Source organism: Anoplopoma fimbria, chromosome 11 (assembly GCF_027596085.1).
Source record: "Anoplopoma fimbria isolate UVic2021 breed Golden Eagle Sablefish chromosome 11, Afim_UVic_2022, whole genome shotgun sequence".
In the NCBI taxonomy this organism is placed as follows: Eukaryota; Metazoa; Chordata; class Actinopteri; order Perciformes; family Anoplopomatidae; genus Anoplopoma; species Anoplopoma fimbria.
In genome coordinates this window covers 22,139,807-22,164,792 of record NC_072459.1, presented here as the reverse complement: position 1 = coordinate 22,164,792, position 24,986 = coordinate 22,139,807, and the positions used below count along the sequence as shown (strand labels likewise).

The following is a 24,986-nucleotide window of genomic DNA, read 5'->3' as shown; positions in this document are numbered from 1 at the left end:
CATCATGTTAATAATACGAGAGCGAGGGTTCTGACACAAACCTGCTAAAGTTTTTTCCATGCTGTGTTTAATCACAAAACAGTGTGAACTGGTCAGTACATTCCCACTCTGGAGGTCTTTTGATAATGATCAGGACAGCCTAGTGTTCCTGAATTGATAAAAAAAAATGCCAATTAAACCAAAGAATTGATTTATATTGATCTTAAAACTCACATTTTGGCTACTTAGAGAACATGATTTAAGATTTTACGAAAAACATCTGTCATGAGCAGTGAGCCTGGGAGCAGCCAGTTGTGTGCCAAGCTGTTCTTCTATGGCTATTTGTCAACTAGAGCCATCCAGTGGTGCTTTAAGGAACTTTAAGTATAGCAAAAAGAAAACAGTCTCCAACTGATATATTCAATGAGAATATGGATTTTCTTCATTAAACAAATACGAATCTGAATAGCAGCTTAGAATTACTGTTCCTTCTTTTTACTAGGTGAAAAGATGGCATTTAATTATTTGTAGGAAATAATCAAATGTCTCCCTTTACCGACTGTTTTGATGTATTTTCACTTAGTCTTCTCTAAAGAATTCACTTGTACCTCTCACTGCTGACTGCTGATATTTAGGGGGCATTTTTAATTATTAGTCACATGAGGAAATATAGTTTCAGATTGGTCTTGTCTATGGTTTTAGATGGCGCAGGGGTTGCTTTTATGTGCGCTTTTGGTGGATATTAAGGTGAATTACTGTACATTATCCTATTCTTATTCTATCTTTATTTTGTTGTATAGTATGTGTATTTATTGTCTGTGTCTGTGTAGTTGTATAGTATGTGTATTTATTGTCTGTGTCTGTGTAGTTGTATAGTATGTGTATTTATTGTCTGTGTAGTTGTATAGTATGTGTATTTATTGTCTGTGTAGTTGTATAGTATGTGTATTTATTGTCTGTGTAGTTGTATAGTATGTGTATTTATTGTCTGTGTAGTTGTATAGTATGTGTATTTATTGTCTGTGTAGGTGTATTTATTGTCTGTGTAGTTGTATAGTATGTGTATTTATTGTCTGTGTAGTTGTATAGTATGTGTATTTATTGTCTGTGTAGTTGTATAGTATGTGTATTTATTGTCTGTGTAGTTGTATAGTATGTGTATTTATTGTCTGTGTAGTTGTGTATTTATTGTCTGTGTAGTTGTATAGTATGTGTATTTATTGTCTGTGTAGTTGTATAGTATGTGTATTTATTGTCTGTGTCTGTGTAGTTGAGCTGCTGCAACACTTGAATTTCCCCCATGGGGATCAATAAAGGAATATAATAATAATTAGAAATGTTATTCCTGATTTTACAGTCGCAGTTTTTCTTTAATTCTGATTTTAAAGGGATGAATATATTTGTGTAATCTGTTTCATATTTATCTTTACCCCATTGTCAATGTCACCTATCTTGGCCAGAATACTCAAAATAAAGATTTGTTCATATCAATGAGGTTTTGAATTTTGTGAATAAATTAAATCAAATTCATGAACTTTATTATGGGTCGCCAGCATTCAAGATAGCGGGATTATGAGAGTTTAATAGGCTATTATTACCTCCGTTATTATAATTTCATACTCACAACACAATCCGTTTCCATGAGAACGCTCTTAATACGGAAGCCCGCTTGGACAACTGGACCTGAAACGCGAAGGGGGTAGGAGCAGCAAGAGGCCATGGCTGAACAATGACTGACGTGGAAAGTCCAAGGAGAGAGTAACAAACTTCGGGGGAAGAAAATAGTCTTGAGGGCCAAATCTCCATCGCCTCTCTAAGCTGGGTTCATCAGCACGATGAGTCTGGACAAAGCAGACTTGTGTGATTCACTGTTAACCTGGGTAAGTTTTTAATGTTAGCGAGGTTTCCTAGCGATGCTAACAGGTGACAGCAGGTGTTAGCAATGCAGGAGGACATATATAGTTACTTTAGTAAGTGAAGGCCTCGGTTAATGGATAGATAGCTGTTTTGTTGACCACGTAGGTCTACGCACAAGCAGTTGTCAGCTGGAGAAGTTGAGTTCAGAAGCTAACTCTAGCTAGCTAGCCAAGCTAACTAGCTAGGTTAACACATTGGAAGTTGGCTCTTGGTCTGTTTTAGCTTGTTATCTGCACCAAACTGACTGCAACGTTGACTGACAGAAAAACAAACCAAAACAGCTTAGTGTAAGCTGAGAGACTTATGCAGTAATGTTAGCATTATAATAATAATAATAATAATATAGTAACTTCTCAAGACCAGGGGAAACCCACCTGTTTGGCACATTTCCACACAGAGGCCATTATAGGACTAAACTAAGACTCACAGTTTATATTAATAGCCTGCTATGTAGGACTGTAATCCCATCTAACTTCTTAGCATCTGTCATATAAGTAGTGTAAAGAAAGACTAAATGGGTTTAGTCAAAATCCCTTCTTTTTTTTTTATTTATACCTGCATTAGTTGACAGTTTTTTAATATCTAGGCCACTGTAATATTTGTGCTGCATGTCACTTTTTGGTGACATGTTGGGGGTTTTTTTGCACAAAAGACGAATGTACCTACTTATTATTTACAACAATGGCCGAGAGTTTATGTTTGTGGAAGTTTTTACACACACCAAAATATTAAACCCACATTCACTCGATGAATGTTTTATCTGTTGTAGAATTGGATTAACGGTGAATGGAATATGGCCAATGCATCAAATGTATAGGCAGCTTCACAGTGTTACTGCAGTAATTCTTAATATCTTCATTTTCAGATACAGACATTTCAGGTGCCGTCATGCAACAGCAAGCAGGACCTGACAAGTGGAGTGGCCATTGGACACGTGCTGCACAGAATGTAAGCACATTTTATATATATATATCTCAATAAGTAGTTGTAGTATTTAAAATTAATCAAAGTGCATGAAAGTAACTTGGGAGAAATGGCTGGTAGGAATTCATTCAGCGCTTTCTCACTGATATTTGCTTATCTGTGTGATTTGCACTAAATTGCCCTTTGAATTGCACAAGGCCCTTATCTATGCAAAATGTAAACTGTTTAAAGAAACTGTGGATTTGTGAGGTCAGCTTTATTAAAACCTTGGTCTACACAAAAATAAGACCTCTCCAGACCTGATGACCATAACTACATTACTAATTATGAATCAAAGCAAATGTTCTTTTTATTTTAATGTCAGTTAAACTTTTAACCCAATTCTCCATGTTGTGTCTTGATGGTTACCCACCGGTTGCTAAAATGTGCGAAAGCTTTTGCGGGACTCGCTGCCCGACGACCTTTATTTACTATTCAAGGTCAATGTCTTACCTCGACCATCTCGCGAGATCTTCGCATCTCGTGGGTTTCCTTCTGACATGTGATTTTTCTACTTAAATGTCATCGTGCTTAGCGGAACAGAAGCACATGGCCTCATTGCCCTGTGGCCTTCTGCGAATCTTCATGTCCAGTGATGTGTCGTCCTTATCGTCACTGGAGTTCTCTTGTGCTCTCATTAACAGAGACCCCTCTTGGTTTAATGAGACGTGGCTAGGCAGGATCAAGGAGGAGAGCGGGGCCAACTGGCGCCTCAAGGTAATTTGTGAAACAGCAGGATGTGACAGAATACCTTACAGCAACCTAGAAGGATAAAGATGTCTGGTCTATTATTTTTACTTCCTTTTCCTCATTAAAATGAGGATCAAGATTGTCGCTCTGATTTTCTTTTTTGCTATTGTGACTGATCTTTATGGTTCTTTCAGGTCAGCAACTTAAAAAAGATTCTTAAGAGCATGCTGGAATATTATCATGATGTAAGTTTTTGTTTTTTTTACTAACTTTGGCACTTTTAGTACACTTTTTAAATTCACTGAATCCTAATCCTCACCCTACCTTCCATGAACAGGTGCTCGGTCACCAGGTATCGGATCAGCACATGCCAGACGTGAATCTTATAGGAGAGTTGGGAGATGTCACTGAACTGGGCAAGCTGGTGCAGCTCGTATTGGGCTGTGCTGTCAGTTGTGAGAAGAAACAAGGTAAAGTGTTTGCTGTAAAAATGGGGGAAAAAAGAAAGAAAAGCGATTTTTAAATGCAGCCATCTGTAAAAATTAAACACAGGATTAACTCAAATCACATGGTTCTTGCTTTATATCAGTCATGGCCTGATCATCACAAGTTGATAAACTGACCACATGCTTTTTTCCCCCCCCCACGCTAAAGACCATATTACAAATTATAATTCAGAAAAAAGAAACTGATCATTTGTTTATTTAAACATCAGGTTGATGAGCACTGGATCTCTGAAAATACTGATAAACGCAGTGCTGTTTTCTTTTTTTTTTTTTATAAGGAGAGTATTTGTGATAATCCGCATTTGGCTGCACCTTCACGGCTCTCTGTTGTCTTCTCCTAAACACAGAGCAAATCCAGCAGATAATGACACTTGAGGAATCTGTCCAGCATGTTGTGATGACAGCCATTCAGGAGGTGAGTGCGCCTCTCGCTTATCCCCTTGGTTTTTCTCTGCTTTGCATTAATCCCAGCTCTTAGTCACGGTAAATTCACAATCAAAGAAATCCGGATAAGCATGAGACTGAACAGAGTCCCAGAAACCCTACTCTGAGGTATTTCAAGCATATGTTTAGTGTTTCATTGGCACCCATATGGCTGGAAATGTTGAACGTGGGTAAAAAAAAAAACTGTTCCAGGTTTTACTAAACAAAGTTTTTCAGAAAACCCAATAAAACTGCTTTTGGGAATGGGTGTTTTTTCGCGTAATCTTTCATTGACTTTGTTGTGACCGCTTTGTTTTAGCTCTTATCAAAGGAGCCTTCATCGGAACCAGGAAGCCCAGAGACCTATGGAGACTTCGACTACCAGGTGAACCTTGCAACCCTTTCTTTTTTTTCTTTTTTTTTTCCTTCACGCAGCTGATCAGTTACATCCTTCTTTTGTGTTTTGCCTCACTCTTTCATTAATGTTAACGCCCTCCCACCGTGTCTGTCTTCATGTTCTGTTGGTTCTGTGTTCGCAGTCCAGGAAGTATTATTTTCTAAGTGAAGAGGCAGACGAGAAGTTGGACCTGAGCCAGCGCTGTCAAGACCTGGAACATCAGGTTGGTACACCAAAAGGCGTTTATGTATTACTTGGCAATCTTTTCCCGAGACCTTAAAGTTAGAATCCTTAAGACTTTGGTCCTGTTTCATTTGGTGATGCCCTCGGTTACTGATGGTTACATCAAGTGCATTTTAATACTACAGGATCCAGAATTCTAGTCCTTTAACAGAAATATAATACCGAGCGGAAACTGGTGTATATATTTACAGTGCAGTCAAACAAACTAAAATGGGTTTAGAAAAGAAATCGGTCAATAATTCGTCTTTTTCCATCATACTTTGAGGAACCGCCATATGATTTCATGCCTCAGCAGGGCAAAGTCAATTTGGTGACCTTGATGAGGATTTGGAGGTGTGCAGACTGTCGCCTACCAAAAAACGCCCAGAAATTCAGTTGTCTTGTGTTGTAGACAACAGTCGCTGTCAGCAGAACCTCTGTGACAACTACACTGCATTTCCTGTGATTGCGTCACAATAAAAGTTGTCCTGTGTTTCATGGGTTGAACTCCTACTGTGAAACAACAGCAGTAAGCATTAACAGTAACTTAATATAGCTCTGGCTGTCGTTACACTTGTCTCTTCAATGGGACTTTTGTCATCCGATCATGCCAGGAAAATTAACTGTCAAGGCTGTACGCTTCGAGATCATACCTTGCTGGCATTTTGACCCGACCAGCCACAGTGAGGTGTGAACCGCATATGGGTACAATCCAGACAATTTATGAAACCTAGACAAGGAATTTGACTCTGGTTTCTTCTTCAATGAGATGCAAACGATAGTGCTGAATTACATGTTGCATCATATCCCTGTGAATGCCTTAAATGTAGGCAGCCAGTTTCAACCCAGTGTGGGAATGGTGGACTCCACAGCTCACTATTATAACTAGTATGTAGAAAGGTATCTCCTGAATATAAGTACATCAAATGGCTGATGCTGAAAAACAGAAGAGCATAAATAGTATCAGAACAGGAATCGATTTCATCAAAATATCAAGGATTCTAACTTTAAGATGGCGTATTGGTGCTTGGGTTTCTTTCATTTTCATTTGCCTAACAAAGCCGTTATCTTAAAAGTCAAGCCATTTTGTGGTTTTGGAGCAATATACAACCATTTCACTGAGGGATGGCCATTATATTGATATGGTTAATATATTCTGATATCAGACTGGATATTGTTGTATTGTAATATGGCGTTTGTGTTGTCTTTTTTCCTGTTTTTTAAGGCTGCATTACAGTAAAGTGATGTACTTTTCTGAACTTACTAGAATGTTGCAGCTATTTGCATTACCCTCTTTGTCGTTATATCCACATGATTTACTGATGATTGGAAGGTTTTGGTAAAATATGTTGTGATACTTTCTCCATTGCATCCAACCCTAATATAATCTTTGGATGTACCTGACCTTCAGATCCGTTTGAGGCCGAGTGTTGCTGTGCTGTGGCAGCATGTTGTTGAATGTATGCGCCTGCAGCTTTTTCTTTTAGTTGTTGCTCTGACCCTTATTGATTATTCTGCCATATACTTTGTTTGTGTTCCCACAGCTTGTTTTTGCACCACTGACTGAAAGGGGACTAATTTTGTGCATTTCAAAGATACATTTTAGTCAATAGTTGCATAACATCAAGATAAAACTGACACATTGCCTTGGGATGGAGCAGTAGCCAACAATAATTTGTACTGCTCTCAGCCCACCTGTTTGTTTACTTACTAAGCCCACGCATTAGGGATTAGTCATTTGTGTTGTTTTGGAAGCTATTTACTGTTACTGGTCCTGTGCTAAAGCATACAATCTGTCCTTAAAGTTCAGTGTAGGGTTTTGCTGTATTCAAACTGGAAAGATGTCCAGCAGGTAAGTGCACGCTCCCCCCTTTTTTTTTATTTTTTTATTTTATCGGAATGCCAGCTTGTCTAACCATAACTTCAGTTCAGCCTGACTCAAACATAAACATTATATAACTCCTTGAAAAATAGTACATTTTCTACCCCCTGAACTATAACAGTTTAACCAATATCATTACTGGCCCTCACTGAGCTGTACATATTCATCTGTTTAAATCATGAGAATCTGGTTTTTAACCCTGAGGGTACTTCTAACAACCTCACTATTGAGAAAGTTCCATCTGCCTGAGAACGTCGCCAATCAGCTGACTAACTAGCTCTTGTCGACTTGAGCATGTGAAATGAGAACAAAGCATGTGTTCGAGGTCGTCTGAGCATGAAAAGTGGTGAGTTTGTCGCTGTGTATTGTTTTTTTCCTTCTTTGGATCTGTCGTGTGCCAGTACTTTGGCTTTTGTCGTGTTTATTCTCAGAAAAGATGCCAGTTGCTCATGTCAGCATTCTTGATATTGTTTTCTTTAAATCACTGTTGAAGGCCTTTCTGATGCATCCTCTATCTCCTATCTTTCTCCCTCCCTTTTGTACGGCTGTATATTTGTCTTTACTTTGTTGCACCTTCATCCCTCCTGTCTCATCAGTCCATTACCTTATCTCCCGGTTTCTACAACAGCTTTTACGATGTCTGCCTCTGTGCTTCTTTCTTCCGCCCCAGTTGTCGGCGGCTCTGGAGGAGAAATCGTCCCTACAGGCAGAGACACGCTCTCTGAAGGAGAAGCTGAGCAGCTGCGACTCTGTGGACGCCTCCACCACTGCCATCACTGGCAAGAAGCTGCTGCTGCTGCAGAGTCAGATGGAGCAGCTTCAGGAGGAGAACTACAGGTACAGACAGAGTACACACACACACACACACACACACACACACACACACACACACACACACACACACACACACACACACACACACACACACACACACATAGTGTTAGAGCTGCTGAGGAAGACAGCCAAGGGTTTCCATCTAGTGTTTAATGCATCATCAGGCTTTTACACAATAGATATTTTTACAATCACATAATTTCCTCAACTTTTAGGAAATGTAGCTGGAGACTTTTCAGCATTAACAAAATTTACATCATGTACACATGCAAATGCTGTTGCTGAGTCATATTGCCCCATTTGATATCTCACAATGAGCCCATTCAGTTTACTCGGTAACACAAACAACTGCTCTGGTGTCATTCATATATATATATCTATATCTCAGACTGGAGAACAGCAGAGATGACATGCGTGTGCGGGGAGAGCTACTGGAGCGTGAAGTGATCGACCTGCAGCTACGGAACGAGGAGCTGACCAGCCTGGCGCAGGAGGCCCAGGCCCTCAAAGACGAGATGGACATTCTCAGGTGAGACAGGACGTAGCATTCTTACAAAATCACGGCAAGTCGAGATAAATTGTGCAGGCCTTCTCACAAGCTAACCTAAGTTTGGACTCAGCCAAACTACAGTAAGTCACGCTTGGCAGGCATTGAACATGGACACTGAAGGGTTTTCTGTCTCCCTACGTGAAAATGTGAAATATATTGTAAATATTTGCTGACAATAATTGTTGAGGAAATATTTGGTCAACCTCTGGAATTGAAGTTAATAAGACAACTAAAACTTCAATAAAACAGTCCTTTATTGAGCTGACGATTTACCAGCGTGCTTTGACTGAAAATGTGTCTCTTGTCTTTTAAATGTGTAGGTCTGGGGATAGTCTACATTTTTGTTATCATCAATAAATCCCATGAAAAGATCAAAGCCAACAGTGATTGATCCCATGAAGAAGTAGCGTCTGTGCCGCCGTAGCCTACTGTAGCTTCCTTCTCTGTGCGATAGAGCTCCATTGTTGTCCAAAAATAATAAAAAAACGTAACGATGCGATTCACTGTTAAACTCAGCAAGATGTTCCTTTTTAATACCATGAACTGTGGTAAAAGTGTATTTTCAGTCGCATACATTGTTTTGGCATCATAAATACTCCCTAGCAGAAAAAAGAACGAAGTAGAAAAGTATTGAGAAAGACAAACTGACACATTGATGGTGTTGATCTTTTCAAGGGATTTCAAGAATGCAGAAACAACACCAGCCTTCCCTTTTAAGCAGTAGTTCATCTATTATCAATTTACACTCACAGAAACAACTCCCACACTGCCCACACACAGACGTCCATTCAGCTCCTCTATGACATCTGTGTTGATAATATGAATTTCATGCATTGACACTGGCCTGCGTCAGAGTTGTTGATTTTTCAGTACTTAAGCACACATGCATGCGGGTGTATTGTGTTTTAACTAAAAAGTCCTATTTCTGAGCTGGTACTTGACGCCTCCCACACGGTCCCTCTCTTCTCTCCCCCCCAGGCACTCGTCTGACCGGGTGAACCAGCTCGAATCGCTTGTGGAGACTTACAAGAGGAAGCTGGAGGATCTGGGGGACCTGCGGAGACAGGTGCGCCTCCTGGAGGAGCGCAACACGGTATACATGCAACGCACCTGCGAGCTGGAGGAGGAGCTGCGCAGGGCCAACGCTGTCCGCGGTCAGCTGGACAACTACAAGAGACAGGCAAGCTGTGGGGGGGTGATGTTAGTTCCTGCGTGATGTTAAACAGTCTGCTTTCTGCACATGTTTGGAAAACCTTGCAGTTTTTATAGAGAGCCCCTCGCCAACACAGACTAATGCTGTCCTCTCCTACTTGCAGGCTCACGAGCTTCACACCAAGCACTCTGCAGAGGCCATGAAAGCTGAGAAATGGCAGTTTGAGTACAAGAACCTTCACGACAAGTATGACGCTCTGCTGAAAGAGAAAGAAGTGAGTTGGCGAGCGTTGTCGTGAAATAAAAGTTAAATTGTGGTGGGGAATGAATGAGCTCTTATAAAATGCTTTTACAGGTTTTTTTTATATCTTTCTTTATCAGTGTGGTACATCTGTCGGAATTCACTGCCACACTCTAAAAGCAGACCACGTTACGTGTCGTGATATAGTTTTTTATTTCAGCGATGGCAGTCCTTTGTGGATCAACATTTGTTGTGACAATTGCAGGACGCACACATCCCTGCAGGAGGAACTGTTGCCAGGCAAATATCATAGTATTCTTCAGTGGACTCCCACGTCCTGTGTCAATTCTAGCACCTTCTGCAAACTGACAGGAGTGAATAATGTCCTCGGTTACTCGTGGGAGTGATCAAGAAATACATACTGTACTAACACTGAGTGTACATTTACTTTGTACTACTTCAAGGTGGTGTTGTTAGCCTAGAAAAAAGAAACTCAACGCTCTTAGGGTTTTTTGAAGGTCATGCGGTAATGTAATTTAGATTTTCCCCAAATACTGCCCTTATAGTCTGAATGTAAAATGACTGAGTCAGTTTTCATGTTCTTGCCACAGCGCCTTATTCCACAACCAGGAATCAAACCACGGTCTTTGTGGTTATGTGGTACGCACCTTAACCATTAAACTACCTGGGCGCCATCTTGCTTTGTTTTGTTTAAATTTTCCATTCCACACATCGCAGTTTCATACTTTCTTAAATGTATAGATTCGGCTGGCTCAATAATTCTTTTGACACACAAACTAAAGCAGTCTGAAATTATGCTCAGATGTTCTGTTGTGCTTCGTTCTTCAGCGTCTGATCTCTGAAAGAGACACACTTCGGGAGACAAACGACGAACTCAGGTGTGCACAAGTCCAACAGAGATGTCTCAGTGAATCTGGTGAGTTGTGACTGCACTCAATTCGGAAACAAACAACTGAACTACAAGATGGTAAAATAATCAAAAGTAAAAATCCACTTTTCATAGAAAAGCATGTTTAAATGTTAATGAGATAGTACAGATATTTTTGAAGTGTGGTTGTATGAGGTACTCGTCCATGGTCAGTGTATTACTTAGATTTTGGAGTTTTTAGAAATAGGAAAAATGGAGTGTACTGCCATGGACCAGCAAAATGTCTCTTAAGCCACCTAAAAAGCATCAGTTTGAGTGTACGCTATATTTAGAATATTTTCACCACTGTTCCTTACCGTCGGCCCCTTCTGACAAGTAACTGAAGCCGCTTCCTATGTTTGAGTATGTAATGTAGATTGTTAAACAGACATTTAATCCCTTGTTTTCTTTTTCTCTCTCTGCAGGAGTCTTGTGTGACAGTGGTGTCACAGTTGGAAACCTTGCTGCAGAGATCATGCCTACCGAGCTCAAGTATGTCTGTTATGCTTTATCTGTGTGTTTATACACATGGGTGGTGGGGGTTCACGTGTTCATGCATCAAAGCGTAACAGAGTGGATTTTCCTTCTGAACCCTTAAAAGGCATTACATCAGTGTCACTATCAGTCGCTCACTCGTGCCCTATATTCATAGTCTGTAGTCTGAGGCGCAGTTGGCCCCCTGAAATAGCAACACATGCCAGCGCTTCACATTTGGCCCGGGTGTTGTTAGAAAAAGGCGTGGCAGACTCAGCAGACCTTATTCTCTGCCACATTTCATCTGTCCCTTTCACTTAATTTTTTCCCTCACCCTCAACTTTTATCCCCCCTTGCTTCTCGTCGTTCTTTTCCTCGGACAGGGAGACGGTGGTGCGTCTGCAGAGCGAAAACAAGATGCTGTGTGTCCAGGAGGAGACCTACAGGCAGAAACTAGTGGAGGTGCAGGCTGAGCTGGAGGAGGCTCAGCGCAGCAAGAACGTCCTGGAAACTCAGAACAGGTGAGGGAGGGAAGGGGGTTAGGTTAAGTAATAATTTGTGGTTGTGTTAAGCAATCATTCCCCTTCTAGGTCACCATACTGTGTGTTCCTGGACATAAAGCTGGTTGTTTGGCTGATGGTAGGAGTGATATCTGCCTAAATGTCAACTCACCCTCTGGACTGTGTGCTCAACTGAGCTGTGTGGGCTGGACTGGAGGACAGACAGCAGAAAGCCAGATTGTCGTGTGTGTGCGTGTGTGTGCGTGTGTGTGTGTGTGCGTGTGTGTCTGTGTGCGTGCCTGTGTATATGCCTGTGTATATGCCTGTGGACATGTGGACATGTGGGTGGACTGTGTGTGTGTTTGTGTGTTTGTGTCCATGCAACACCAGGCCCAGGGTGTGGGAAGCATCCTCAGCAACAGGAGGAGAGGAGTGGAGTGAGCATGCTCAGTAGAGCAATAGCAGTGAATGGCGGGGCCTCCATACTTGGGGGAATGGATGAATACTGCCTCTAACGATGCACACAGATCCTCATTATACTTTGCATACATCTTCCACCTACAGTACACACCGTTCCTCTCTGGGAACAGCACAACCAGAGCTTGAAGTAGAGATAACTCAAAAATGTCTTTGTGCAATATAACAGCGTTATTATGCCATAAATCATAAAAAAGACAAAAACGCAAGTTGAGTTTCTTTGATAATTTATTTTACAAAAATTGGCATACATTGGAATCTATATATCCAACATGTTTCAAAGTGTCTTCAAGTGTTACCAATGTTAGAAAAATGGAGGCTCTACCTGCTATATATTTTGAACAATCACATTTACAACCTCTACTTCAGACCTCTCCTGTCCTTTACTCAATGCTCTGTGTTCAGTGGCCTGCAGTTCAGCCAAAGTTGCACCGATTTTTGTCACATGAATGTCTCAGGCGAGTCAATCATGACTTCCTAGTTGCGCTGAGGAGCTCAGAATTTTAATGTTTTGTTCAGGATCTGGTTAATTCAAACATTTTATTTGGTGCGAGATTTTAAAGAGACATGCAGAATAAAATGTTTTTGACAAAATTTCCCAATTTTAAGCCTCGTTTTGGCTTCTTTTTCTGACCAAGCATTCATATTTATCTTTCATTTGGATTTTTTTTGGGCTCTTTCTGCTCCTAACATTTTTTTATTGTCCCCGTTTGTTTCCAAGGTTAAACCAGCAGCAGATCTTAGAGCTGCGTTCTCAGATCGAGCAGCTCCAGAAGGCGCTCCATGAGCAGGACAGCAACACGGAGGACGTGAGTCGGGAGAGCTTCTTCTTTCTCATGTGCCCGCTTTTGTTACAACTCCCCTAAAATCAAACAGTAGTTTCTTACAATCACATTAACAGAGTATTGAGACACAGTGCGCATGTGAAAACATTTTTTTCCGTATGGACCTGATCAACTAGATGCATGGGACATTAAGTATATTGAATAGATGACTGTTTGAAACCCTTGTCTGTTGACTGCAGTGTTTATTCTACTTTGAGATGTGTTTTTGTTGGTATTCAACCCATGTTTGCTGTGGTGATTCACTGTTAACTCCTGCTCCTTCTCTGCCTGTCTCTCTGTGCCTGCACCCATCGATCAACTCTGCCAAAATCAGGCCATTGTAAGTACGGCCCGCCCTTTGTCCAACTGGCCCATGATTTAACTCTCAGCTTGACTTTTTGCAGTGTATATATGTGTGTTTGTGTGTTTTTTAAGTAAGCCTTGTATGTTAGTTTAGAGTTTAATGCGTTTTTCTCTTTTTCCATGAAGTCCTCCTTACTGCAGAAAAAGCTTGAGGAGCATTTGTAAGTACTGCTTCTTACAGATTATTCATCCATGCGGGTCCCAAACAAAAGTGAACTTGCACACTCTTGTAATCATTGCAGGGAGAAGCTCCATGAAGCTCACTCGGATCTCCAAAAGAAAAGAGAGGTCATCGATGACTTAGAGCCCAAAATGGACAGCAACAGTGAGTAATTTCTGCTTTCTGCCCAATGTTTCCAATTCCTTCAGTTGCTGCCTTTTTGAGCTCCTCTTCTCTTCCTTACACCTTCTTTATCTTTCCCCCTCTCAGTGGCAAAGAAGATAGACGAACTCCAGGAGAGCCTGCGGAAGAAGGATGAGGACATGAAGCAGATGGAGGAGCGGTACAAGCGTTATGTGGAGAAGGCGAGAACGGTCAGTCCACCTAGATGGAACATGTTGTCCTCAACATATGGCTCTAAAATAATACAATGTAGGGGTATTTTTTTCACTGGTTAAATAAAGGGAGACGCCAACGATTTCCCACATCAAATTACAGGTTTTGGGGAATACTGAAGTCTGTGTGAAGTCTCATGATTTTGACTCAAGTGATGTCACTCGAGTCAGTGTTTATTTGGTCTGAAGACTTGAAGTCTGACAATGGAGAAAAAATGGTGGGGTGTGGAGTTACAAAGAAGTGAGCTCACCAGACCTTTATAACTCGCTGCTTGTCTCTACTCCAGACTACATGAGCTGGAACATACATTAACCATAATACAACTTGACTGCAGACAGTTGGATAGTGGATTCAGGTGCTTTTGGCTTTATGGTTAATGTAGGAGCCAGATTTTTGGCACGGAAGAATATTGTGTGGAATAGAAAATTACAATTTCTCAGGTGATACTTAATTGATTTTACTCCCTTTTTTTTCTTCTAGAGTGCATACTGAGTCAGTGGGGTAATCTTCTAAAAAATGTCCTTAATGTGTGCAGGTAATCAAAACCCTGGATCCAAAGCAGCAGCCGGTGCCTGCGACTCCTGACGTTCAGGCACTGAAGAACCAGCTGACAGAGAAGGAAAAAAAAATCAAGCACCTGGAGGTATGAATCTTTTTTTGACGTAAAGAGACAAAGTAGGTCACTCTGGCTAGTTAAATCTCACTAATGCATGATGATCTGTTGGGCAGCATGACTATGAGAAGAGCAGAGCCAGGCATGACCAGGAGGAGAAACTCATCATTACTGCATGGTACAACATGGTAAGTGAGTGTACAAATGAATAAAAACATGTAGAAAGCCTGAAGGGATTTTCTGGTTTTCATGTGTTTTCTTTCTCTGTTGAATAAAAATTCATGAAAATCATAAAAGAGATTTGAGGCCAATCAAGGATTTTTACTGCAGAGAGATGATTTGCACGAGACTCAAGTCCTTACTTTCGTCATTGTTTTTCACAGCCACATTCTTCACTCTTCCTTTTGTCTTTTCTCCTTCTCAGGGGATGGCGTGGCATCAGAAAGTGTCTGGCGAGCGGCTTGGTCCCTCTAACCAGGCCATGTCCTTCCTCGCCCAGCAGAGACAGTCCACCAACGCCAGGAGAGGCCTGACAAGACACCATCCGAGATAATGACGTCCAGGCAGGAGAACACACATGCTGAAAGGAAGCACAGAGAGAATGAGGTGATCTACGGTAGACTTCTCCTGAACTCCCTGTATCTTTAGCCTTATTGCCTTTTTTAAACTGGATCGCTGCACCTCAGCGAGTATTCTTCATGCTGCTGCTGCCCCCTGCTGGCTCTTAATGGTACGAGAATGATTATTTTCTCTTGGGAGCCCTGGAGGAGAGAGATACTCTGATGTTGTGTAGATTCAGAGTTAACTCACAAAAACTGAAATAAATGGAGTAGAGCGAGTTGTAGGTGCTAAAAAGAGGCTATCTCACCTTTTTAAGGTGACTTTTAATTTCCTCTTTAGCCTTGTGGACTGTTTCTTTAAGGTCTGTTTTAACTCTATTTTTTTGTGGTTATACAATAATATGGAATGTGGACTAGATTTGTCTAGATTACTGTTCAAATGGGGTAGGGGAGAGAGTTAGGGGTTTTACAATTAGTACTTTAAGTGCTAAAGAATACATAAAGATATATATATATAGAATGAAAGCAGATTATTACATTCAGCCGTTAGTACATCTCCTTGGTTTTGTTCATTTGTTTTCGAATTTCTTATAGCTTTGTTGTCTTGACCATGTGTTTTGAAGTGAGTTTTACTTTTTTGTTTTAATTTGACGGACCTCGAAAAGATGTAAAGCCCATGAGTGTGTGTGTGTGTGTGTGTGTGTGTGAATGGCTTTAGTCTTTGTGTCTCTTTTGTATCCACTTGAATACATTTCTCCAATGTGATATATTCATAATTAGAATTGGATACACCAAAGCACTTTTCAAGATAAGTGGGTTTGTTTAGTTCCTCGCAGAAAACTAAAGACACTCCCTCTATGGATGAGACTGAAGTTTGAGATTTGTTGTTCCCCCTTCTCCCCTTCTCATTTGGTCCAAATATATTTTACTTAATCAACACGTCACACAGCAGGCTCATTGTCATATGGCTGGTTATTCTGTGACTCCTGCATATGATTTAACATTGTTCTCTAAATATGAATTGGATTATTACTTTTTTTAATTATTCCCTATCTTTTTCCCAAATTTTAAAACAGGGTATTGGTTTTGGGTAAGACCTAATTGCACTCACCACTTTAGACTCCGAAATGATGTGAATATAGGTAATTGAAGGCCTCCTACTTCATCACAAAGACTGGAATACACGATGTGTTTGTGTCCATAACTAATGCTAATTATAATGACTAAGCTGATGTCAGTTTACCACTGCTAGACCTCATTTACAGTTTGACTGGAGTTGAACGACAGGAAATGTTTTGTCAATATGCTGGAACTCTTTTATTTTCTGTTGACAGGATGTCTGAGGTTGTGGGTGTAATAGACACATGTGTCAACACTACGTCTGACTTTGTTCACTACTGGTTAATATTCCTTTCAACAGATGTAGTCATTTGATTCCGTCCCATATCAGAGCTACTGTTTTGTGACTTGTACTTTGTCCCCGTGAAAGTTTGTGCTATGGACTACTCAGACCAGAGTCCTGCTGTTATGTTCAAACATTTTCTACTGATGTTTCATTGTTAGAGGTGATATTTATGGTGTTACGTCACTATCTTTACTGCACATTTGCATGGCTTGAAGGGGTTAACTTTTAGACAGTGTTTGTTTGTATGATATAATGGTCTAGTAGATCATAGCATGGTGTAATTCTCACAGGGATCTGAGGCAAGTTAAAGATCTGTAGTACTGTCTGTTCTACTTTTGCACTACAAATAAATGGGATCTTAAGATAAGAAATGGGGGGCTGGTGTTTTCTTTGCAAGGAATTACTTAAACATTTAAAAACACTTATCCAGAAGTAAAATAGAGTAAGTAAGAGAAAGAGTCCTAGTATAGTATGTCAAAAAAAAGTCATAGTATAGTATGTTGCAATAAATCATAGTATAGTATGTAGAAAAAAACTCACAAAAAAATTATAGAATAGTATGTGGAAAAAATCACGACTTGTATAGTAAGTCGTAAAAAGTTTTTAAAAAAGTCGTAGTATAGCATATCGAATAAAATTCATAAACAAATTCATAGTATGTCAAAATAAATCATAGTAAAGTATGTCTAATATAATCATAGCATAGTATGTCTTAATAAGTCATAGTATAGTATGTCGAAAAAACTCATAGTATATGAATGACGAAATAAGCCCCAGTATAGTATGTCAAAAGAAATCATTAAAGTCATAAGAGTGTCATGAGAAGTTAAAAAAAAAACGTCATAGTATAGCACGTTGAATAAAAGTCATAAACAAAGTCATAGTACAGTATGTCGATAAAATTCATGAAAGTCAGTGTAGTATGTTGAAAAAAGTCATAGTATAGTATGTCGAAAAATGTGAAAAAAGTTGTTGCATTGTATGTCAAAAAAAAGTGAAAAAGTAATGGTATAGTGTGTCGAAAAGTCATAAAAAAATCATAGTATAGTATGCCGAAAAAAGTTTAAAAAAGGCATAGTATAGTATGTCAAAGGTCAAAAAAGTCGCAGTATAGTATGACGTTAAAAATGTGAAAAAAGTTGTATTGTATTTCAAAAAAAGGGAAAAAGTAATAAAAAAAGTCATAGTATATTATGTCGAAAAAAAGTCATAGTATAGAATGTTGATAAAAGTCATGAAAAAGTGACAGTACAGTATGTAGAATAAAAAATAAAATAAAAAGTAATCCATCCATCCTCCGGATGTCTGAGCTCCTCGCCCTCTCTCTAAGGCTGAGCCCAGCCACCCTACGAAGGAAGCTCATTTCGGCCGCTTGTATTCGCGATCTCATTCTTTCGGTCACTACCCAAAGCTCATGACCATAGGCGAGGGTTGGAACGTAGATGGACGGGTAAATTGAGAGCTTTGCCTTACGGCTCAGCTCCTTCTTCACCACAACGGTCCGGTACAACGCCCGCATCACTGCTGACGCTGCACCAAACCGCCTGTCCATCTCCCGCTCCATTTTACCCTCACTCGTGAATAAGATCCCGAGATACTTGAACTCCCTCGCTTGGAGCAATGACTCACTCCCAACCCAGAGGGTGCAATCCACCGTGACAGTGAAGAGACGTGTCAGCCAAGACAGCCCAACAATGTCCAGAGCCTTTAGCATCTCCAGTCGAATCTCATCCACTCCTGGCGCCTTGCCGCTGAAGAGCTATTTAACTACCTCAACGACCTCTGCCAGGCATATGGACGAGTCTTCCCCTGAGTCTTCAGATGCTGCCTCTTCCACAGAGGACGTGTTGGTCGGGTTCAGGAGTTCCTCAAAGTGTTCTTTCCACCGCTCGACAATATCCCCAGCCTGAGAACAGCCCTGCTTCCCCTTTCTGAGTCGGCTCACGGTTTGCCAGAACTTCCTTGAGGCCAGTCGAAAGTCCTTCTCCATGGCCTCCCCAAACTCCTCCCACACCCGGGTTTTTGCTTCAGCAACATCCGTAGCTGCAGCCCTTCTGGCCAACCGGTACCTGCCTGCTGGGCCAGCCAAGCCCGAAAGGCCTCCTTCTTCAGCTTGACAGCCTCCTTCACCACTGGTGTCCACCGATTTTTCGGGCTGGGCCCGGCCACCAGACGCTCGCAGGCGAGCTCCCCTTCCAGGTCTGGCTCCAGGAGGGTGCCCCGGTTTCCCTTTTCCGGGCGAGGTGCCACAACTCATTATTGTCCGTGTCATTGGGGTCTGTGAATCGCTCTTAGTCTGACCCCTCCCCTGAGACCACTTTGCCTTGGGAGACCCTACCAGGAGCTATTGCCCCCGACAACACAGCTCTCAGGATCACTGGGGCACACAAACCCCACCACCACGATAAGGTAGCGATTCATTCATTGGAGTCATAGTATGTTGAAATAAATCATAGCATAGTATGTTGAAATAAATCATAGCATAGTATGTCGATAAAATTCATGAAAAAGTCAGTGTAGTATGTTGGAAAAAGTCATAGCGAGCCAATGTCGTTAAACGTCATGGTATAGTATGTCGATAAGTCATGAAAAAGTCAGTGTAGTATGTCGAAAAAGTCATAGTATGGTATGTTGAAATAAGTCATTGTATGTCGATAAAATTCATGAAAAAGTCATAGTGTAGTATGTCGAAATAAGTCATAGTATAGTATGTCGTTAAAAGTCATGGTATAGTATGTTGAAAAGTGTGAAAAAAGTAATTGTATTGTATGTTGAAAAAAGTTTAAAAAGCCATAGCATAGTATGTAAAAAATAAATCATTGTATAGTATCTGGAAAAGGTCAAGAAAGTCGTAGTATAGTATGTCGTTAAAAATCATAGTATATTATTTCAAAATAAGTCATAGTATAGTATGTCGAAAAAAACCATAAACAAAGTCATAGTATAGTATGTCAATAAAATTCATAGAAAAGTAAGTGTAGGATGTCAAAAAAAGTACTTAAATAATTCATAGTATAGTATGTCGAAAATAGTCATAGTATAGTATGTCGAAAAAAGTCATGAAAACGTGACATAGTATGTAGATTTTTTTTTTTTAAAAAGGTCATTGTATAGCATGTTGAAATAAATCATGGTATAGTATGTTGAAATAAGTCATAGTATAGTATGTCAAAAATAGTAAAAAAAATAAGTCATAGTATAGTATGTCAAAATAAATTATAGTGTAGTACGTCAAAAAAAGTCAAAGTTTAACAGTATAGTATGTTGAAAATAATCATAGTGTAGTATGTCAGAATAAATCATAGCACAGTATGTCGATAAGTCATAAAAAAGTAATATTATATGAAGGTCGAAATAAGTCACAGTATAGTATGTCGAAAACAGTCATTAAAAAGTCATAGTATAGTGTGTCGCTAAAAGTAAAAAAAATTCATAGTATAGCACGTTGAATAAAAGCCATAAACAAAGTCATAGTACAGTATGTCGAAAAAAGTCACAGTATAGTATGTCGCAATAAAGTAGAAAAAAAGTCCTAGTATAGGATGTCTAAATATTCTTATCTTTTTCTGAACTGAGACTTTGACAATGATTACAGTTTAATAGTTTTATTGTCCATCCAAACCATGGTTTCTGCAGTATAAACAATGCACATTCTAAAATTAGAAATAGGAACTTAATACTTGTCAGCTAAACAAACAATCGCTAGCTAGATTGAATTGCAAAAAATGATTATCTTAAAACATTACAACACATTAAAAAGGTATGCAAATAAACACAGATGATTTGAGTTAAGTGTTCTGTCCACCAGAGGCTGCCATTGAGACAGAGAGAATTTACAACAGCGAGCCAAGCTGCTGTGACTAGGAACATTCATTCATTCATTCATTCATTCATTCTCTGTAACCTGCTTATCCAATTAAGGGTCGCAGGGGTGCTGGAGCTGATCTCAGCTGTCAATGGGTGAAGGCAGGGTTCACCTGGACAGGTCACCAGTCTGTCACAGGGCTGACATATAGAGACAGACAATCATTCACTCTCACATCCACACCTACGGGCAATTTAGAGTCTTCAATGAACCTTAGCTGCATGTCTTTGGGAGGAAGCCGGAGAACCCGGAGAGAACCCACGCTGACACGGGGAGAACATGCAAGCTCCACGCCGTCTAGCCCGGGAATTGAACCCAGGCCCCTCTTGCTGTGAGGCGACAGTGCTAACCACTACACCACCGTGCAGCCCTGACTAGGAACAGAATTCCTTAAAGATGTCAAGGTGGCAGTGAGGGCAACGAGTGTGAAGCGTGACTGGTCTGGTGTAGGTCCGGTCCTGAATCAAGATGTCTTCTGATCCAAGCTGTCCGACCCGACTGAAATGGCCCTTTACTGTTTTGACGGTGGGCCACTGGGCCTGAGATGTGGAGGATACATCAGATGGACTACTGGTTTGTGGTCCAGGTTATATGATCGCAGTTTGACATTTGTTCCTTGTTAGCAGGCTGGGAAGGTAGTCACTAACAAACTGAGTATAAAAGTGAGAAAAAAAAATCATACTATAGAAAGTAAACCAAAGAAATTATAAAGTAATAGCATAGTATGTTAAATTCTTATTATAGTATGTCTAAAAGAGTCATAAAAATGTCTTAGTATAGCATGCTTTACAGTATAGTAAAAGTATAGTATGACGAAATAATTCATAGTATAGTATCAAAAAAAAAAGTCATCAAAAAGTCAGAGTATAGTATGTGAAAAAAGTCAGTTTGTGAAAAAAGCATGAATGCATGTATGTTGAAAAATGTCCTAGTATAGCATGTCTGAAAACGTAAAAAAAAGTCATAGTATAGTATGTCTAAAAAATGTATAATAAAGTATGTCGAAAAAATCTATAAAAAAATCACTTTCAAGCTGCACCTGCCGTTAGGAGGCGGTACATGTCGGTGGAAAAGGAGCGGCATACCACTCCAGGGCATTTGCCGCTGAACTACAGTGGCACACCATCGGTCACTTTTCGATCTCGTCTTCACTCTAAAGAAAAGAAAAAAGTTATAGGAGAGTATTCCATAAAAAATGTCATAGTATGCCATAAAAGTTGAATATTATATCATAAAAACTTTCACAAATAAAGTCGTAGTATAGTTGGTCTTAAAATAATAATTTGGTGCCAGGAATAGTAGGTGATAGTATGCAATATAAACTGTCCCATAAACTGTCATAGCATTGTTTGTCATAGAAAATGTCACAGTAGCACACTTACCCTTTTTTTTCTAAGATCGTGATGATATTGATAAGTAATTTGGGAAATTATTATTGTAATGCACCATCGCCATGTGTTAGATATTCTTGGTCTAGCACTCAGAGTCACTTTCACCTTCCATCCACATTCGACCTTACGACCAGATCTAGGTAGAATAAGATCACATGTGGGTATAATTAAACAGATCTGGTTAGATACGGTTAGAATGATAACAGATCCAGGTAGGATAGGATGTCGGGGGGAAGCTTCCCTGTGACTGACAGCTCTGTTGCGTTGGTTGCTGTCCAGGGTGCTGAAGCCTGAAAGCACTGAACTACTTTGAACTACTTCCAACTACTACAAACTTCTTCAAGCTAGCCACTGAGGAATTTGACTTATTGTCTCTTTTATTCAGCCTATTTTTTGAATATGCAATCATTTTAATCATTAAATGGTCTAATTTCATCCCTATTTGTAATTTTTAAAAAGTATCTGCGTCCGTCTACTGTTTCAGCCTATGAGGAGCTACAAGAGGACAGGAAGGGTGGGAGAACTAGGACATTTTAACATATCCTTTAGATGGTATCTTTAGAGTTTGCAAACCTGAATCTCCAAGTGGGGCAAAATTATTTTGCACTTACTGCAACACAAGTCTTTCCGATTTGAATTGAATTAACTTATTAAACAGTGCCAAATTTCTTAAAGTTGTACCAATACATTGTAACAATTTCAGTGTGAAACTAACTAGTTCTTAAAGATTGTTGTTGCTGTGTAGGTGGGCCATAAGTAGTTGTCAGTGAGGGATACTGTGGAGATTAACACAGAAGGGGGAGGGGGAGAGAGAGAGGGAGTTGAGTGCAACACTTCTCATCAGTCAGTGGTGGTGGATTTATCAAGAGTACGCAGAAAAATAAATAAAATAAAAGCCAATAGAACAGAGAAGGACCGGCACTAAATAAGGTAAGTTGCATGCTTTTTTTCACTTTGTAATTACACTTTGATTTAGTTCATTTGTTACAAAAGCTAAATGATGTTTTTTAAATGGCTTATTCCAGACAAGCTGTCAAAAGCATTCAGGTATTCAATTTACAATGGACAAAAAAGAAAAACAAGTAAGCCATAGAATTGAATTAGCTGGAAACAACAAATCTTTGGTGCTCTTACTTGAAAAGGACTTGATCATGAAAAATGAAACATTTTCTGTAGATTAAGGACAAATTTCAGCTGCAGTTTATTTGCCTTGCTTTGCCTTTATCCGTACATTTCACTCATGCCCTAAATCTGTAAGAAGCAGCTATGCTCCCAGGGAGCACAAGGTTAACGTAATTGATTGGATTTAATACTTTAATGCCAAACATTTATGTCATTCTCTGTCTCTTGATTAATGCATTTTGCTGGGAAGGTTCCTGCATGAGAGAAACATTTGATTTTACGCATAGTGGAGGATGTTTTCCAAACCTGGCAAAGATTAGTTTAAGTGGATTAAGGGAGGCTAAAGCACGGCTATTTACAGAGTCTTTTTTCACGTGCAATCCCCCACAATACACCTCCACAACACTGATGTTTACCTCTACAGCCTTTGTGGAGTGAAGTTTCTTACATTGTGTAGAATAAGTTAAGAGTGATACCTCTTTCCTGCAGTGTTGCCAGATCCGATTTTAAGACCCCTTAAAAACATAACATGCGCAGTAGAAAACACATAAGCATACAAAGCTACAAATAACCTAAGATAAATTATTTATAAATAGACTATCGCAACGTACAAAGAATGTATACATACAACCAAATATACCAATTCTCATGTCAATGTCAATGATGATGACGTCAAGGTTGGAAGGTCCTCCCTCATCACGAACAACAACTGGATACAACGCATGTCAATAAATTATTTCTCATATTAAATAAGACAGTTGTGAGTGAGTAGACAAAACAAAATTCACTGAATTTTGATTGTTTTACCATAAAATGACAGCTCGTTTGGCAATATTGTTTTCACAATATTTTAAAAATCCTGCCAAATGTGGACAAAAGCGGCCTTACAACATGAGAGTAGTGTTGATATTTTCATCTAACTCAAGAAAGCGAATAAATACATTTCCCGAAATGTCCAGGATATGATGGACAAATTAGCTTTAACTCTTTAAAAGATGTTCAAAATGAACAATAAATACAATTCAATTAAATCAATAATAAATAAAATCAATATAATAATAATAATAAACTTTATTTATACAGTACCCTTCATACACAGAATGCAGCCCTAAGTGCTTATCTTAACCATAGTTAAAGGAACAATGTGTTAGTTTTAGTGGCATCTAATGGTTTGTAGCAGGTTGCAAACAACTGAATGCCCCACTGGTCGGTATCAGTCATGCCTCCTGTCTTCTGATTTGTTGACAAAAAAAAAAGCTTTTTGCTGATCATGCGTGCCATTCTTGTGTAAACATAGCCGCGGTTGATGACTGCAGACAGAGCCGATTGAATTAGGTTTCACTTTTGTTTACATGGCCGTGCTTGTTGCACAGATTTATTAATAAATTCTTGGCTTTTTACTTGCAAATATTTTATCTCACGTACAGTAACAAGCACAGCTCTCATGCATTTTTGTCACAGCGAGCTAGCTGCTCGCGCCTCATGCATTTGTGTGTGTGTGTGTGTGTGTGAGTGTGTGTGTGTGTAGTGTCGAGGAGCTCAGCCCAACAGAGAGAGCAGAGCACATACGAGCTGCAGCGTGATATCAATACTAGGATCTTTAATAATTTGGCACACAGGCCCATTTAATACTGGGTTTCGGAACGCATTCCTTCCTTCAGAAACGTAGAAACAAGTAAGGCTATAGCCAGAGCCAGTGTCTCTCCTATCCTGCTGTAGAAACATGGAGGTACAAGATGGTGGACTCCGTGGAAGACGACCCACTCCCTATTAGATATAAATGACTTTTTCTAAGCTTAGGAAAATATAACCATTATTAGTTCCGGACGATTATAAGCTGATTATAACATAGTAATGAATAATACATACAACATCTGCCAATAAATCCCCCTAAATGTTACACAGTGTTCCTATAAGATATTTAAAGAAATTTAAAAAGAGGAAGAATTAAAATGCTCACACTGTGCTGGTAAGAAGAAAAAAAACCATGTTATTTTAATTAGACTCCTTTTCAACATTTTTTATTAGGAACATTTCCCCCCAGACTTGCATTATAAGATGTTGCAATTCATGCTACAAAGTACATTCTGGTGCAACATTGCTGCATGTTATGTTAATGTTTGGGTTTACGTTGTCCTCAATAAAAAAAACT

At 39.7% G+C, this 24,986-nt stretch overlaps 1 protein-coding gene across 1 annotated transcript; it reads left to right on the top strand.

Moving 5' to 3' along the window:
- The first annotated feature begins 1,672 nt into the window (after window positions 1-1,672).
- hook2 (hook microtubule-tethering protein 2) lies at window positions 1,673-16,805 on the top strand. Its single transcript, XM_054606895.1, has 22 exons — window positions 1,673-1,859; window positions 2,762-2,844; window positions 3,504-3,576; window positions 3,744-3,794; window positions 3,887-4,019; window positions 4,403-4,470; window positions 4,798-4,863; window positions 5,018-5,098; window positions 7,650-7,816; window positions 8,202-8,342; window positions 9,342-9,543; window positions 9,680-9,790; window positions 10,606-10,693; window positions 11,110-11,176; window positions 11,542-11,679; window positions 12,857-12,944; window positions 13,449-13,483; window positions 13,565-13,647; window positions 13,753-13,856; window positions 14,414-14,521; window positions 14,608-14,679; window positions 14,916-16,805. The coding sequence occupies exons 1-22, from the start codon at window positions 1,815-1,817 to the stop codon at window positions 15,042-15,044; spliced, it is 2,133 nt and encodes a 710-aa protein (XP_054462870.1). The 5' UTR covers window positions 1,673-1,814; the 3' UTR covers window positions 15,045-16,805.
- The last annotated feature ends 8,181 nt before the right edge of the window (window positions 16,806-24,986 follow it).